At 40.2% G+C, this 13,515-nt stretch overlaps 2 protein-coding genes across 4 annotated transcripts; one reads left to right on the top strand and one right to left on the bottom strand.

Moving 5' to 3' along the window:
- Positions 1-2,369: 2,369 nt before the first annotated feature.
- LOC139431526 (uncharacterized) lies at positions 2,370-6,636 on the top strand. The gene is made up of 2 exons (XM_071199404.1): positions 2,370-3,362; positions 3,422-6,636. Exons 1-2 carry the CDS (start codon positions 2,804-2,806, stop codon positions 6,634-6,636), a joined length of 3,774 nt encoding a protein of 1,257 aa, XP_071055505.1. The 5' UTR covers positions 2,370-2,803.
- A 3,510-nt stretch (positions 6,637-10,146) lies between these two features.
- On the bottom strand, positions 10,147-13,199 carry LOC139431483 (uncharacterized). 3 transcript variants are annotated; one of them, XM_071199323.1, is made up of 3 exons: positions 12,871-13,199; positions 12,730-12,810; positions 10,147-12,669 (listed from the first exon to the last, which is right to left on the bottom strand). In XM_071199323.1, exon 3 carries the CDS (start codon positions 12,532-12,534, stop codon positions 11,377-11,379), a length of 1,158 nt encoding a protein of 385 aa, XP_071055424.1. In that variant the 5' UTR covers positions 12,535-12,669; positions 12,730-12,810; positions 12,871-13,199; the 3' UTR covers positions 10,147-11,376. The 3 variants fall into 3 exon arrangements, with proteins under 3 accessions (XP_071055424.1, XP_071055425.1, XP_071055423.1); XM_071199324.1 differs by lacking the exon at positions 12,730-12,810; XM_071199322.1 differs by having other exon boundaries at positions 10,147-12,810.
- Positions 13,200-13,515: the final 316 nt, after the last annotated feature.

Genomic DNA, 13,515 nt, shown 5'->3' on the forward strand with positions numbered 1-13,515 from the left:
GGTGTAGGCGGCGTCGACAACGATAGCAAAGGTTGCCCAAATGTGATTCATAAAAAACATACCTTGCTTGATACTGAAGACCCACTCCGAAAGTTGAACTCCAATCAACCGGAGAACCGTGGAACAACTTATGTACGGTGCCTTGCGACATTTTCTTTCCAAAGCGTTCCACGGTGGGGAAGCAAACCTCCCCAAGATTGATTCGATCGCCCTTTCGGGATATTCGACGCCAGAAGCATATGTCCCAGCTGTACATTACGTTTAGTAGTAGAGTCTTTGGTAAAACATCTACTAACCGCAACGTACGGTCTTTACGGGAAATCGTCGAATTAACGCTCTCCATAGCCAACTCCTGCAACGTTAACACTGCAAGAGACAAAAAACTGAACGAGCTTCAAAAAAAACGCTATTAACCGTTGTCAGGCAGCAGCCTGAGAAGGGACTTATACAGGTTAATTTTGGTGTTGTACATGTTAAGGATGTTTGAAGAAGCAGCAAAGCAGACGGTGGGATTCTGGTTTACTGCATTCAACGCGTTCACGAAGTGGCGCTTATGATGTTCCAAAGTCGTCACTTTGGTTTGCAATTGAGGTTTCAAGCCCAAGATGAAAAAATCCTCTTGGGACAAAAGACTGCTTGCCAAGTTGGTTGTTGAATGCAGAAACGCATCAACCCATGGGTCGGGATGTGCGGTATTTACAGCTGGAAGATTTTGCCTCTGCGGGATAGTAGGGATAGGTAAAGGTGGTGGGAACACCACATTTTGTGGTGGGATAGTTGTGATAGTTGGCGGGCTGTCACGGATGTCGATGGTCACCTCTGGCGGAGATGTAACCACCGTTGCAGGTCTGGTTACTGTAGCGAGTGTAGGTACTCTTCGTGTGTTACGGGGAGGTTTGGCTAATGCTTTGCGCAGCAATCTACAGGAGTCTTGTGAAGCAGGAGAAGGGTTTGGGCGGGTAGTTTGTTTCACGCAACCCCTTGACAACAAGTTGACGCGTTTTTTTTATACGGCGGGATGTGTACCGTATGGGTCCACTAGAGAAGACAGGCGAAACACATATCCTATCGGAGGGTTGGGATACGTCTTCCGTCGCTGGTACAGACGGTGTCGCAAGCACCTGGTTTTCAGCAGGTGCTTGACCTGTGACATCCGTATGTACAATATCTGGAAGTGGTTGTACCACGTCGGCCTGATTGGTAGCAGGTTCAGGTGGCACAACAACTTCCTGATATGTTCCTTCTTCTCGTATCTCCATACTGATGCGAGTTAAGCCGTAGGACGACAAGGTTGGACTGGTGGTAACAATCGCACCATTGTCGTTCCCTGGCTGTGACCGGAGCTCATTCATTATTTGCTCGTACAGTGGTGGGTCTGTTGTGAAATCCTGCATGGTACGACTCAAACCGTCAAAGTTGCCGCTGCAATATAATGGTAACGACGGTAGGCTTGACTCAACAACATTTGTACTGTCGTTATTGCGTGGCAGCACGGCAACCAGTGGGTCGGTCATACCATCGGTATTATCGCTTGCACGAGCGTGGCTGTTACCAATTAAGTGAAGCATAATGGGAAAGACTTCAAGGAATCAAAAGGGTTACAAAAATTCGGATTATTTTATTAAAATTATACGTTCGCTCACGTCTGACAAGTTTGCAATGCGCTGAAGAACCACTTTTCTCAGCGTATAACAATTAATGTCTGAAATCATCACAAACATACATGAAGAAAACCGATAAAAATTGTATTGATGTAACTTACTTTTCAAATGGTTTTCTATCACGTCTGACAGGTTTGCAATGCGCTGAAGAACCACTTTTCTCAGCGTATAACAATTAATACCTGAAATCATCACAAACATACATGAAGAAAACCGATAAAAATTGTATTGATGTAACTTACTTTTCAAATGGTTTTCTAGCAGAAGGCGATTTCTTCGTGGTCGGAAAAACACAGTTTTTAACAAAATCTGTTATTATCGTAAACACACTTTTTAAGGAATTATCGTCTTTTGTACTCTACTATATCACTCAGCGACTGCTGTACACGGAGTGAGGAGTAACCCACTTTCCACTACCTTTAAGTACGGGTTAGTGAACAGGTATTTGTCCGGTCAACTGTCTGGGAATGCGAGGTCGTTCAGGTCTTCTCCTTGTTATCGCCTGTGACTGAAGGGGAGGTCATACTGTCTGGGAATGCGAGGTTGTCCAGGTTTTCTCCTTGTTATCGCCTGTGACCCAAGGGGAGGTCATACTGTCTGAGAATGCGAGGTCGTTCGGACCTTATCTTCGCCCGTGACTCAAGGGGGGTTACAATCAATATTCAATATTTTGAAACAATGATAATAAATAATCTGCTAGTAGTAGATAAAAGCCGATTCTAGAACCTCCTCTCAGAACCTCAGGTCAAGGCCAAGGCCAAGGTCACGTTGAGTGACCATGACCTTGACCTTGCCCTGAGGTTCTGGGAGGAGGTTCCAGAATCGGCTATTGCAAAGGGGGTCGTTGACCAGTAACCTTGACCTAAACAATGACCTTTACTTTGAGCTCACCTCAGGTCAAGATCACGTTTAGTGACCATGACCTTGATCAGTAACCTTGACCTGAACAATGACCTTTACTTTGACCTCAACGGAGACCTTGAAGTCAACCTTAATTGTGACCATGACATTGACCTTGTACGTGACCTGAAATGAAGGTTACACGACGTGAGTTCATTGAAAACCCCACTTCGGAGGAGGTATGCTTTAAATAGCAGATAGAAAATCGTGTTCAACAGTATTGAAGTAAGAGTGTTGTGAACATGTTGACCTGCGACGTGTGTTACAAAGAGTTTACTAGACCAGATAATCTTGTGAGACATCAACGCACAGCATGTATTGGGAAACGTCGAAAGGTGGAAGAGGATCAACAAGGAGATGTTATAGTGTGTGAAATATGTGATGAACACGTAACCAGACAATGTTATTCCTCACATCTGCGCAGCAACAAACATAAACAGAAAGCCTTCGTAATAATAGATGATGGTGTAGAAAAAATAGATTCGATATTTGGAGATAAAATATGTAGTTTTAGAGTGAGCGATCATGAACGGAAGTACGTAGACATGAAGGAATTCAGTAACCGAATTAGAGAAAAAGTTATCAGTTTGATACAGTCCGTGAGGAATGTAAATGGTAGTTTAAAAGTGAATACGGAAATTTTTGGATTGTATTTCATAAATACGAAGGAAGAAGTGGAAATCAAATCATTCAACACAAAAAATAAAATTATAACAGTAGCCGTAGACTTGTACCAAACATACGAGGACTTTATGGACGAGATTATGGTGAAAATGTCGGAATTCCAAGAACGGGACTCAGGTAAGAGTATAAGAATAGAAAAGTAGTAAAATGCGAAACTAAAGGCGTTAATACTGCAGGTTGGACCTTGTTGGAAATATTATATCTTGAAGTGAACTGTAACAAGTTTAATCCTACAAGAGCATCGAGCTACATCGACTTACCGACATCCATAAAAGGGAAGAGAGCGGTAATAAACGTGCAAAATAACGATAATAAGTGCTTTGCTTGGGCACTGATATCCGCGCTGTACCAACCCACAGGTTTACCGCAAAGAATATCATCATACCCAGATTATAGGGAAACAGAATTAAAGTTTGACTGCGTAACATTCCCAGTACCCATCAGAGACATACCAAAATTTGAGGAAGAAAATAACATTTCAATTAACGTCTATGGTATAAATTCTTGGTATAATGGAGAGAAAATGGTAGATGATATTGTAACTGTATGTATATGTAAACAGAAACGGGAGCGTCATGTAAACTTATTAGTAGTCAGCGACAATTTCGGGAATAACCACTATTGTTGGATAAAAAACTTATCTCGACTGATAAATACACAATCATCGACTCATGAACATCAAAGATATATTTGTGAGGGTTGTTTGCAATACTTTTCAACTGAAGACAAGTTGGTACGACATCAGATGGATGACTGTAAAAAAGTGAAAGCAACAGTACCAAGCGAACAAATAAAAGTGAATAAGTTCGGACATCTAGAAAAGGAAAATGTTTTACAATTCGAAGGATTTGAAAAAAAAATGAAAGTTCCGTTTGTGGTGTACGCCGATTTCGAGGCGATTCTGAAACCCTTAACGCCCGAAGAAGGAAAAGTTTACGATGATAATAAACCATATACGGCCCGATGTTTTGAACACGAACCATACGCGTTTGCGTACTACATTAAGTGTGCTTACGATGATAACTTATCGAAATTCCGAATATACCGAGGGCGAAACGCTGCTCTGGAATTTATTATAAGATTGGAGAAGGATGTAATAGAGATCTATAAACAACATTTGAGGCAAACAAAGGATATGATACCGCTAAGCTGTCTGGACCAATTTGTACATGAACTGAGTTCCGTATGTCACATTTGTGATAAACCAATAAACAAAGAAGAGAAAGTGTGTGATCACGATCACTTGACAGGATTGTATAGGGGTCCTGCGCATTCCGTCTGCAATATAAATTATAAATTACCGATGTTTATCCCTGTGTTTTTCCACAACCTGTCGAATTACGATGCCCACATGTTTGTGAAAAGTATTGCCCTAAACAAGGAGGAAGTAGAGGTGATAGCACAAAACAAAGAAAAATATATTTCTTTTTCCAAAAAAATAGTTGTCGGAGAAACAACCGATAACAAGGGAAAGAAACGCAAAGTGTTTATGAAAATAAGATTCGTCGACTCGTTTAGATTTATGGCGAGTTCTTTGGAAAAGTTGGTTTCATATTTGGATGATAAGGATTGTGTGGAAGTGAAAAAAAAATTCAAAGACTCTGAAGAATTTAGATTGATGCGCCAGAAAGGTGTATTTCCATATTCGTTCGTAGATTCGTTTGAAAAGTTGGAGTATAGTAAATTGCCTGATCATACACAGTTTTACGACATATTGAGTTCAAGTAATATTTCAAAGGAACAATACTCTAGAGCACAGACTGTATGGAATAAATTTAAGTGTACAACGTTGGGAGAATACAGTGACCTGTATTTGACGTCAGATGTGTTAATGTTGACTGACGTCTTTGAAAATTTCAGGACAATATCTTTGGAGAATTACAATCTGGATCCTTGCCATTATTATACTGCGCCCGGGTTTGGGTGGGATGCTCTGTTAAAAATGACAGGTGTAAAATTAGAATTGTTATCAGACATTGACATGTTACACTTTTTTAAGAAAGGAATTAGAGGCGGTCTCTGTATGTGTGTAAAACGATCTGCAATAGCAAACAACAAGTTCCTTGACGATTTTAACCCGGAAAAACCATCATCATATATTCTATACTTGGACGCTACCAATTTGTATGGGTATGCAATGAGTTGTAAATTACCAACAGGCGGTTTTCGATGGTTGTCGAACCAAGAAATAGCAGATATAGATGTGGAGTGTTTAGATGATGAACACCTTGGTTATGTCTTTGAAGTGGATTTGGAGTATCCCGAAAGGTTACACAACCAGCATGATGATCTACCGTTTTGTCCCGAAAACATAATCGCTCCCGGATCGAAGCATCCTAAGTTGATTGCGAACTTACAAAATAAATCGAAATACATAATTCACTATGTAAACCTACGTGAATGTGTGAAAAAAGGTCTTAAGCTAACCAAAATACACCGTGCATTGCAATTTCAACAATCGCCGTGGATGAAACCATATATCGATTTTAACTCTGAGAAACGAATGAATGCTACGAATGAATTTGGGAAAAATCATTATAAACAAATGAATAATATCGTGTATGGGAAAACGATGGAAAATGTTGAAAATAGAGTCGATATACGATTAGTGTCACATTGGGAGAATCGTTACAGGAGACCCGGTGCAGAAGCTCTTATCGCAAAGCCGACTTTCAAGTCATCGAAAATTTTCTGCCATAATTTGGCAGCCATTGAAATGCAGAAGGTGGAGGTCAAATATAACAAACCTCTGTATGTAGGGTTTAGCGTACTGGAATTGTCGAAAGCGGTCATTTATAACTTTTTTTATAATTTTTTAAAAGAGAAATATGGTGAAAACGTATTATTGTTATATACAGATACGGATTCGTTAATTCTCGAAATATTTACTGAGAATGTATACCAGGATATCAAAGAAAATATAGAGATGTTCGATACCTCTAATTACAAGTTAAACAACAGACATAATATTCCTCCAGGGCCGCCGATAGTTGGAAAAATGAAAGATGAGTACCCAAATACGATATTAACATCGTTTTATGGTACAGGAGCTAAAGCTTATTGTATTAACACTTTGGAAGGAGTTGTCAAGCGTGCCAAGGGTGTGAAAAAGTATGTTATCGATAAAAACTTAAGTGTTTCAGAATATAAACGGATTATCGAAGATGGAGGTTCTGTGCGAAAAAAGATGTATGTCTTTCGCTCCTCCTATCACACGATGTATACAGAACTAAAGAATAAAGTGGCGCTCTCTGCACATGACGATAAACGTTACGTGATGGAGGATGGATGTCATACGTTAGCTTGGGGAAACTATCTTATTGAAGATCTACGCAGGGAAGATCTTTTGGACAACTTATTGGAGTTGTTAAACGTAAACATGTATGGCTAGTTAAATTGCGATCAGTTAATTTGTAAAAAAAAAAAAATACTTGCTTGTATCACAAAACTTGTATATAAAGTAGAAAGTAGGTTGTTAAAAAGGTTACTTGAAATAAAATCAACGAAATTAAAAAAAAGTTTTTTATTTTCTTAGTGTAAAAATTATAATACATCCTTTTTTGCAATCCAAGAATTATGAGAGCTATCCATTCCCAACCATTTCACTCGGACTTTATTTCCTTTTCGACGAAGAACTTTTTCAATTAAAAATACATCCGGGTGTTTCACACGTTGTAATTCTTCGTCGTAAAATGCTCCAAGAATGGGTTCTCCTCTACCATCTTTAATAAGGTAAGTCCTGGGATTAGTATTTTGAACTGTCGCTATGGTGAAAATTTCATTGGACCAAGTTGGTTGGTAACCTTTAGCAAAAGCGTGTCTGTACTTGCTAATTCGCACGTGTTCCCCCACATTAAATTTATGGTGGTTGGGGTCGACAACTTTAATGGAATTGTATACAGTATTTAACAGAGCAGATTCATTTCGTCGATTAACAGCTGAAGGTTTCATGTGAATGGTGCGATGTATTGTGTTGTTGTAAGATTTTAGTAATTTGGGTAGTAAGTCTAACCAGCGATAATTTCCTTGCATACTAAATTCTTTCCACATTTTATTTTTTAGGGTTCTATTAAACCGTTCGATAATCGAGCTTTTTAAAGTGGAATAGGTGCTGTAATGATTAATGTTAAGTTGTTCCATTAATTTTTGAAAATCGCTATTGTAAAACTCTTTCCCATTATCGGTTTGTAAGTTGCTCGGAGTAATATTCTTTTTACTATGCAAAATGTCCTTCATAGCTTGAGTAACCTCTTTCCCAGTTTTGGTTTTGAGTGGTAAGGCCCATGCGTATTTTGAAAAAGCGTTGATAACAGTCAGTATATACTTGTAACCTTTATTGACCGACGCATATGGGATCATTTCAACCAAATCAGCTTGATAAAGATCCAATAGTCCGTGAAGCAGAACGCGGCGTCGCCGATAATGTCGTCTCGCAGGTGCATGTAGTTCGTTAACGAGATCTCGCTTAACACTAACCATTACTCTACAACCCCTTCAATCAACAACTCTACAAGAAAAGGTAGTCCTCCTATCGGTGCATTATTTTTACACTTAATGGTATCTCCGCGTTTGAGTTGGACTCCCTGGAGCGACTTAATAACGATATCGTTAACAAGTAACTGAACATGAGCGGACTTTACAACATCTTTTATCATACCTTCGTAGAAAGAATTGATGTAATCCGTAATTCCACTTTTGTTTGTGATTTTATAAAGTTTTGTTTTTGGATCAACATCTCCATCACCACGTAAAGTTAAAATAAATGTTGATGAAGGTTGTAGAACTTCGGATCTTGCTATGTGGTTCTGTATAACATGGTGGTGAACATGCTTACCAAATTTATCGATAGATGTAGAACCATGTTCACCAAAACGGTTTAAAGGCATATTGGCTTCTGAAGCGTCACAGAAACAGAAAAAAGTTTATATACCCTTAACGAATGACTTGCGCTTCCCGTAATTCCTCTATGAGGGATATAATTTCGTTATGATGAGCAGTATGACCTGCTGCTTCGGAAGCAAGTAGTAAACGCAACCGATCAACTAATTCGTTCACGTCGTCCCAGTATTCGTACTCTTTAATTGCAGCAGGTACTAACAACTTATTTAAGTGACCTGATCCAGTTTTAGGTTTTGGCCAATATCGAGCCCAGTACACATTTGGTCTTTGACCCAAGGAAATTGGTTTGATTATGTTCACAAACTTTTCATTTTCATCATCAGTTATGATACTTTTTGAAGCGTCATAATCTCTTTTATGTACATTCGAACGTTGTAAGATATCTTTGTAATTTCTCGCATCTGGTAAAGTAAATTTACCCGGTTTATTTTTGAATAACAACTCGTATAACCCCGGTGTTCCTGTATACGTAAATTCACCCACCAAAATGTTTTTCCCGTCAAACGTTATTGGTTGATTTGCGATATACAATCCATCGGTAAGTGCACGAACACCGTAAGTTTGATCGAACTCGTTATTTACATCTACTGTTAAACCCGTAACATAGGTACGTGGTAAGGGGTCCAGCTGTCCTAAAGCTTCTCGAATAACTGTCTGTTCCATCATTCCCTCCATATTCTCTTTCATGCGCGCCAACTGCTCCCTAGCGTCCCGCTCGTAGACATCTAAAGATGTGTCTGACTCACGAACAGAAACCTCAGGTGTAGTATCTCGACCCTCGAACACCTCTTCGTCGCTGAGAAATTGCGGACTCCGTGCGAGTTCCGGTGAAACATCCATGCTAGCTCCCGGTTTAATGGGTGTTGACGTAACTCTACGTTTAGGTTTCACTCTAGGAGTTTCCAGTTTAAGTCCTTTAGAAGGTTTCTGCAAGTCAGCCAGTAAGGCTGAGATATCTGGTGACTGCTCCTTTTTCGGGGTAAATAAATCACGTTTTATCCCGAATTTATTGTCGAGCGCTAATAAATTGACAGTTTGTAATTTTTTGGAAATATCTGTCAGAGGTTCTTTCAGTGGAGCGAGTTGAGCTTCGGCAATGGACTGCTTCTGTTTTATATCTCCTTTCAAAGTGCGTATTTTATGTTTAACATCTTCTCGCGCAGCTATTAACTGTTGTGCAACATTACGATTCATAGTTCAACGTGATAGTGTAATGATCGCACAGAGACTGAGCATGCAGTCGTAAAGTCAATGGTTTTACAGTATAATGTACTCATCGAAACCTTTCCGATAGCGTCCGTTATTTTTATCGCAATCTAAATCAATAACTAATATACCGTGCGGTGTATCCCAACAAGTTCGACAAATTCTGACAAAATCATCCCACGTAATGTCCCCTAGCAAATGATCGTTGTAAATATGTTTCAAGTTAGTGAGATCTTGTTTAAATAAAACTAAAAGGTTGCAATTGTCACGTAAAAGCTGCTTGGAAATGGCGCTATAACTTTGAGCGAGTAAAAAAGTATCAACGTTTCTATGACGACCGTATGAAAAATATTCCTTGATAATCTGTTGCTCTGTAGGAGCAATATCATCAAAAATAATAATTGAATATTCTTTCACCTTTGACGGTGGTAGAAATCGTCCGACATCTGAGTATTCATAATAGCCGCAAGAGCGGATAGGTTTAAGTAATTGTCGTAGAAATTCGTATTTGATTTGGTAGAGTGAATTAGAGCACAAATATACATTCAAAAAGCGCAACCCGTTGAGAGCTGTCAATAAAGTTAACATTACGTTTGTTTTTCCGGCACCCGAAGAACCAATTATCAAACCACGTTTACATTCCCCACCAAATAATTCGCTATGTCGTTTAAATTTATTTGCAGCGAAGTCGTTATGAAGATTACAGATTGGTAGTGTTAAAGGTTGGCTAACAAACTTAACGTCTTCAACCATGCTGACGGGTGATACTTGAACGGGAGATTAACAAGAAATGAAGTCGTAGTAGAAAACAATGTTTATTTTATCATAAAATGTAGCATACAAAAAATTTCAGCAGATTATTTATTATCATTGTTTCAAAATAATGGTTTACAACACTTTAACTATATAAACTGTTAACATTGAGTTTGAAAGTTATTTAAAGCGTGCGTAATATTACACAATATTTATTTTACAATAAGACGTGGTATACATAAATTTACAAAATTATTTATTATCATGATTTCAAAAGTATCTGTATGGTTGATGTAGTAGAACCACCAGTGGGTTATTCACATACAGATGTTATGTGATTAAACAAAATAAAGCAGTGTAAGTCACAGTACAATTTACACTACTTAGTATTAAATTAACAATAAGTAGATACGGTAAATATTCAAATAAGTAATTAATAATACATATTAACAAAAGCATGGGAGCGGTAACAATAAGTAGATACGGTAAATATTCAAATAAATAATTAATAATACATATAAACAAAAGCATGGGAGCGGAAAAGGTGAAAAGGAAGCGAACTTGTTGTCATATCATCAATTCGAACGATTTTCAGTATCATACAAGGATGGTGTACAAATTTGAAAAAACCACCTACAACATATTAGTTGCTGAGACATCCCTCCGACAATTCCTCAGTACTTTGATCCTCCTCAAGTTGTGGTTTAAAACAGACTCGAAACAAAGACACACGACAACACATCGCACACCAATATTTTTTATTTAAAATAATAGTCTGCAATCGTTCAGAAGATGCATACTTTATTTTCGAGCGCAATTTCACACGACAATCCAGTTGTAAAACGTTCGTTATACTAATATGGTGTAGGCGGCGTCGACAACGATAGCAAAGGTTGCCCAAATGTGATTCATAAAAAACATACCTTGCTTGATACTGAAGACCCACTCCGAAAGTTGAACTCCAATCAACCGGAGAACCGTGGAACAACTTATGTACGGTGCCTTGCGACATTTTCTTTCCAAAGCGTTCCACGGTGGGGAAGCAAACCTCCCCAAGATTGATTCGATCGCCCTTTCGGGATATTCGACGCCAGAAGCATATGTCCCAGCTGTACATTACGTTTAGTAGTAGAGTCTTTGGTAAAACATCTACTAACCGCAACGTACGGTCTTTACGGGAAATCGTCGAATTAACGCTCTCCATAGCCAACTCCTGCAACGTTAACACTGCAAGAGACAAAAAAACTGAACGAGCTTCAAAAAAAAAACGCTATTAACCGTTGTCAGGCAGCAGCCTGAGAAGGGACTTATACAGGTTAATTTTGGTGTTGTACATGTTAAGGATGTTTGAAGAAGCAGCAAAGCAGACGGTGGGATTCTGGTTTACTGCATTCAACGCGTTCACGAAGTGGCGCTTATGATGTTCCAAAGTCGTCACTTTGGTTTGCAATTGAGGTTTCAAGCCCAAGATGAAAAAATCCTCTTGGGACAAAAGACTGCTTGCCAAGTTGGTTGTTGAATGCAGAAACGCATCAACCCATGGGTCGGGATGTGCGGTATTTACAGCTGGAAGATTTTGCCTCTGCGGGATAGTAGGGATAGGTAAAGGTGGTGGGAACACCACATTTTGTGGTGGGATAGTTGTGATAGTTGGCGGGCTGTCACGGATGTCGATGGTCACCTCTGGTGGAGATGTAACCACCGTTGCAGGTCTGGTTACTGTAGCGAGTGTAGGTACTCTTCGTGTGTTACGGGGAGGTTTGGCTAATGCGTTGCGCAGCAATCTACAGGAGTCTTGTGAAGCAGGAGAAGGGTTTGGGCGGGTAGTTTGTTTCACGCAACCCCTTGACAACAAGTTGACGCGTTTTTTTATACGGCGGGATGTGTACCGTATGGGTCCACTCGAGAAGACAGGCGAAACACATATCCTATCGGAGGGTTGGGATACGTCTTCCGTCGCTGGTACAGACGGTGCCGCAAGCACCTGGTTTTCAGCAGGTGCTTGACTTGTGACATCCGTATGTACAATATCTGGAAGTGGTTGTACCACGTCGGCCTGATTGGTAGCAGGTTCAGGTGGCACAACAACTTCCTGATATGTTCCTTCTTCTCGTATCTCCATACTGATGCGAGTTAAGCCGTAGGACGACAAGGTTGGACTGGTGGTAACAATCGCACCATTGTCGTTCCCTGGCTGTGACCGGAGCTCATTCATTATTTGCTCGTACAGTGGTGGGTCTGTAGTGAAATCCTGCATGGTACGACTCAAACCGTCAAAGTTGCCGCTGCAATATAATGGTAACGACGGTAGGCTTGACTCAACAACATTCGTACTGTCGTTATTGCGTGGCAGCACGGCAACCAGTGGGTCGGTCATACCATCGGTATTATCGCTTGCACGAGCGTGGCTGTTACCAATTAAGTGAAGCATAATGGGAAAGACTTCAAGGAATCAAAAGGGTTACAAAAAATTTGGATTATTTTATTAAAATTATACGTTCGCTCACGTCTGACAAGTTTGCAATCCGCTGAAGAACCACTTTTCTCAGCGTATAACAATTAATGTCTGAAATCATCACAAACATACATGAAGAAAACCGATAAAAATTGTATTGATGTAACTTACTTTTCAAATGGTTTTCTATCACGTCTGACAGGTTTGCAATGCGCTGAAGAACCACTTTTCTCAGCGTATAACAATTAATACCTGAAATCATCACAAACATACATGAAGAAAACCGATAAAAATTGTATTGATGTAACTTACTTTTCAAATGGTTTTCTAGCAGAAGGCGATTTCTTCGTGGTCGGAAAAACACAGTTTTTAACAAAATCTGTTATTATTGTAAACACACTTTTTAAGGAATTATCGTCTTTTGTACACTACTATATCACTCAGCGACTGCTGTACACGGAGTGAGGAGTAACCCACTTTCCACTACCTTTAAGTACGGGTTAGTGAACAGGTATTTGTCCGGTCAACTGTCTGGGAATGCGAGGTCGTTTAGGTCTTCTCCTTGTTATCGCCTGTGGCACAAGGGGAGGTCATACTGTCTGAGAATGCGAGGTCGTTCGGACCTTATCTTCGCCCGTGACTCAAGGGGGGTTACAATCCCCCCTCCCCCCTCCCCCTCCCCTCCCCCTCCCCTGCCCCACCCCTGCCCCACCCCCCCGCGCGGGCGGTCGCGCGAAGCGCGGTACGGAGCGGAGCGAAGCGGAGCGTAGTTGAGCCCGCGCGGGGGGGTGGGGCAGGGGAGGGGGAGGGGAGGGGGAGGGGGGAGGGGGAGGGGGGAGGGCGAAGGGGAGGTGAAGAGGTTTCTTTAAATAAAACTCATCAATATGGATAAAAAAATAACATTTATTTCTTTTCTAACGTACATTTAATACAATGCATTTTAGGTGGTGGTGGTCC

Source organism: Onthophagus taurus, chromosome 10, assembly GCF_036711975.1.
Source record: "Onthophagus taurus isolate NC chromosome 10, IU_Otau_3.0, whole genome shotgun sequence".
Taxonomy (NCBI): Eukaryota; Metazoa; Arthropoda; class Insecta; order Coleoptera; family Scarabaeidae; genus Onthophagus; species Onthophagus taurus.

Bases quoted from the DNA above. Each gene is read 5' to 3' on its own strand.
- LOC139431526 (XM_071199404.1), top strand. From the start codon at position 2,804: ATGTTGACCTGCGACGTGTGTTACAAAGAGTTTACTAGACCAGATAAT. The intron at 3,363-3,421 runs GTAAGAGTATAA...TTAATACTGCAG, and splicing joins ATTCCAAGAACGGGACTCAG to GTTGGACCTTGTTGGAAATA.
- LOC139431483 (XM_071199324.1), bottom strand. From the start codon at position 12,534: ATGCTTCACTTAATTGGTAACAGCCACGCTCGTGCAAGCGATAATACC.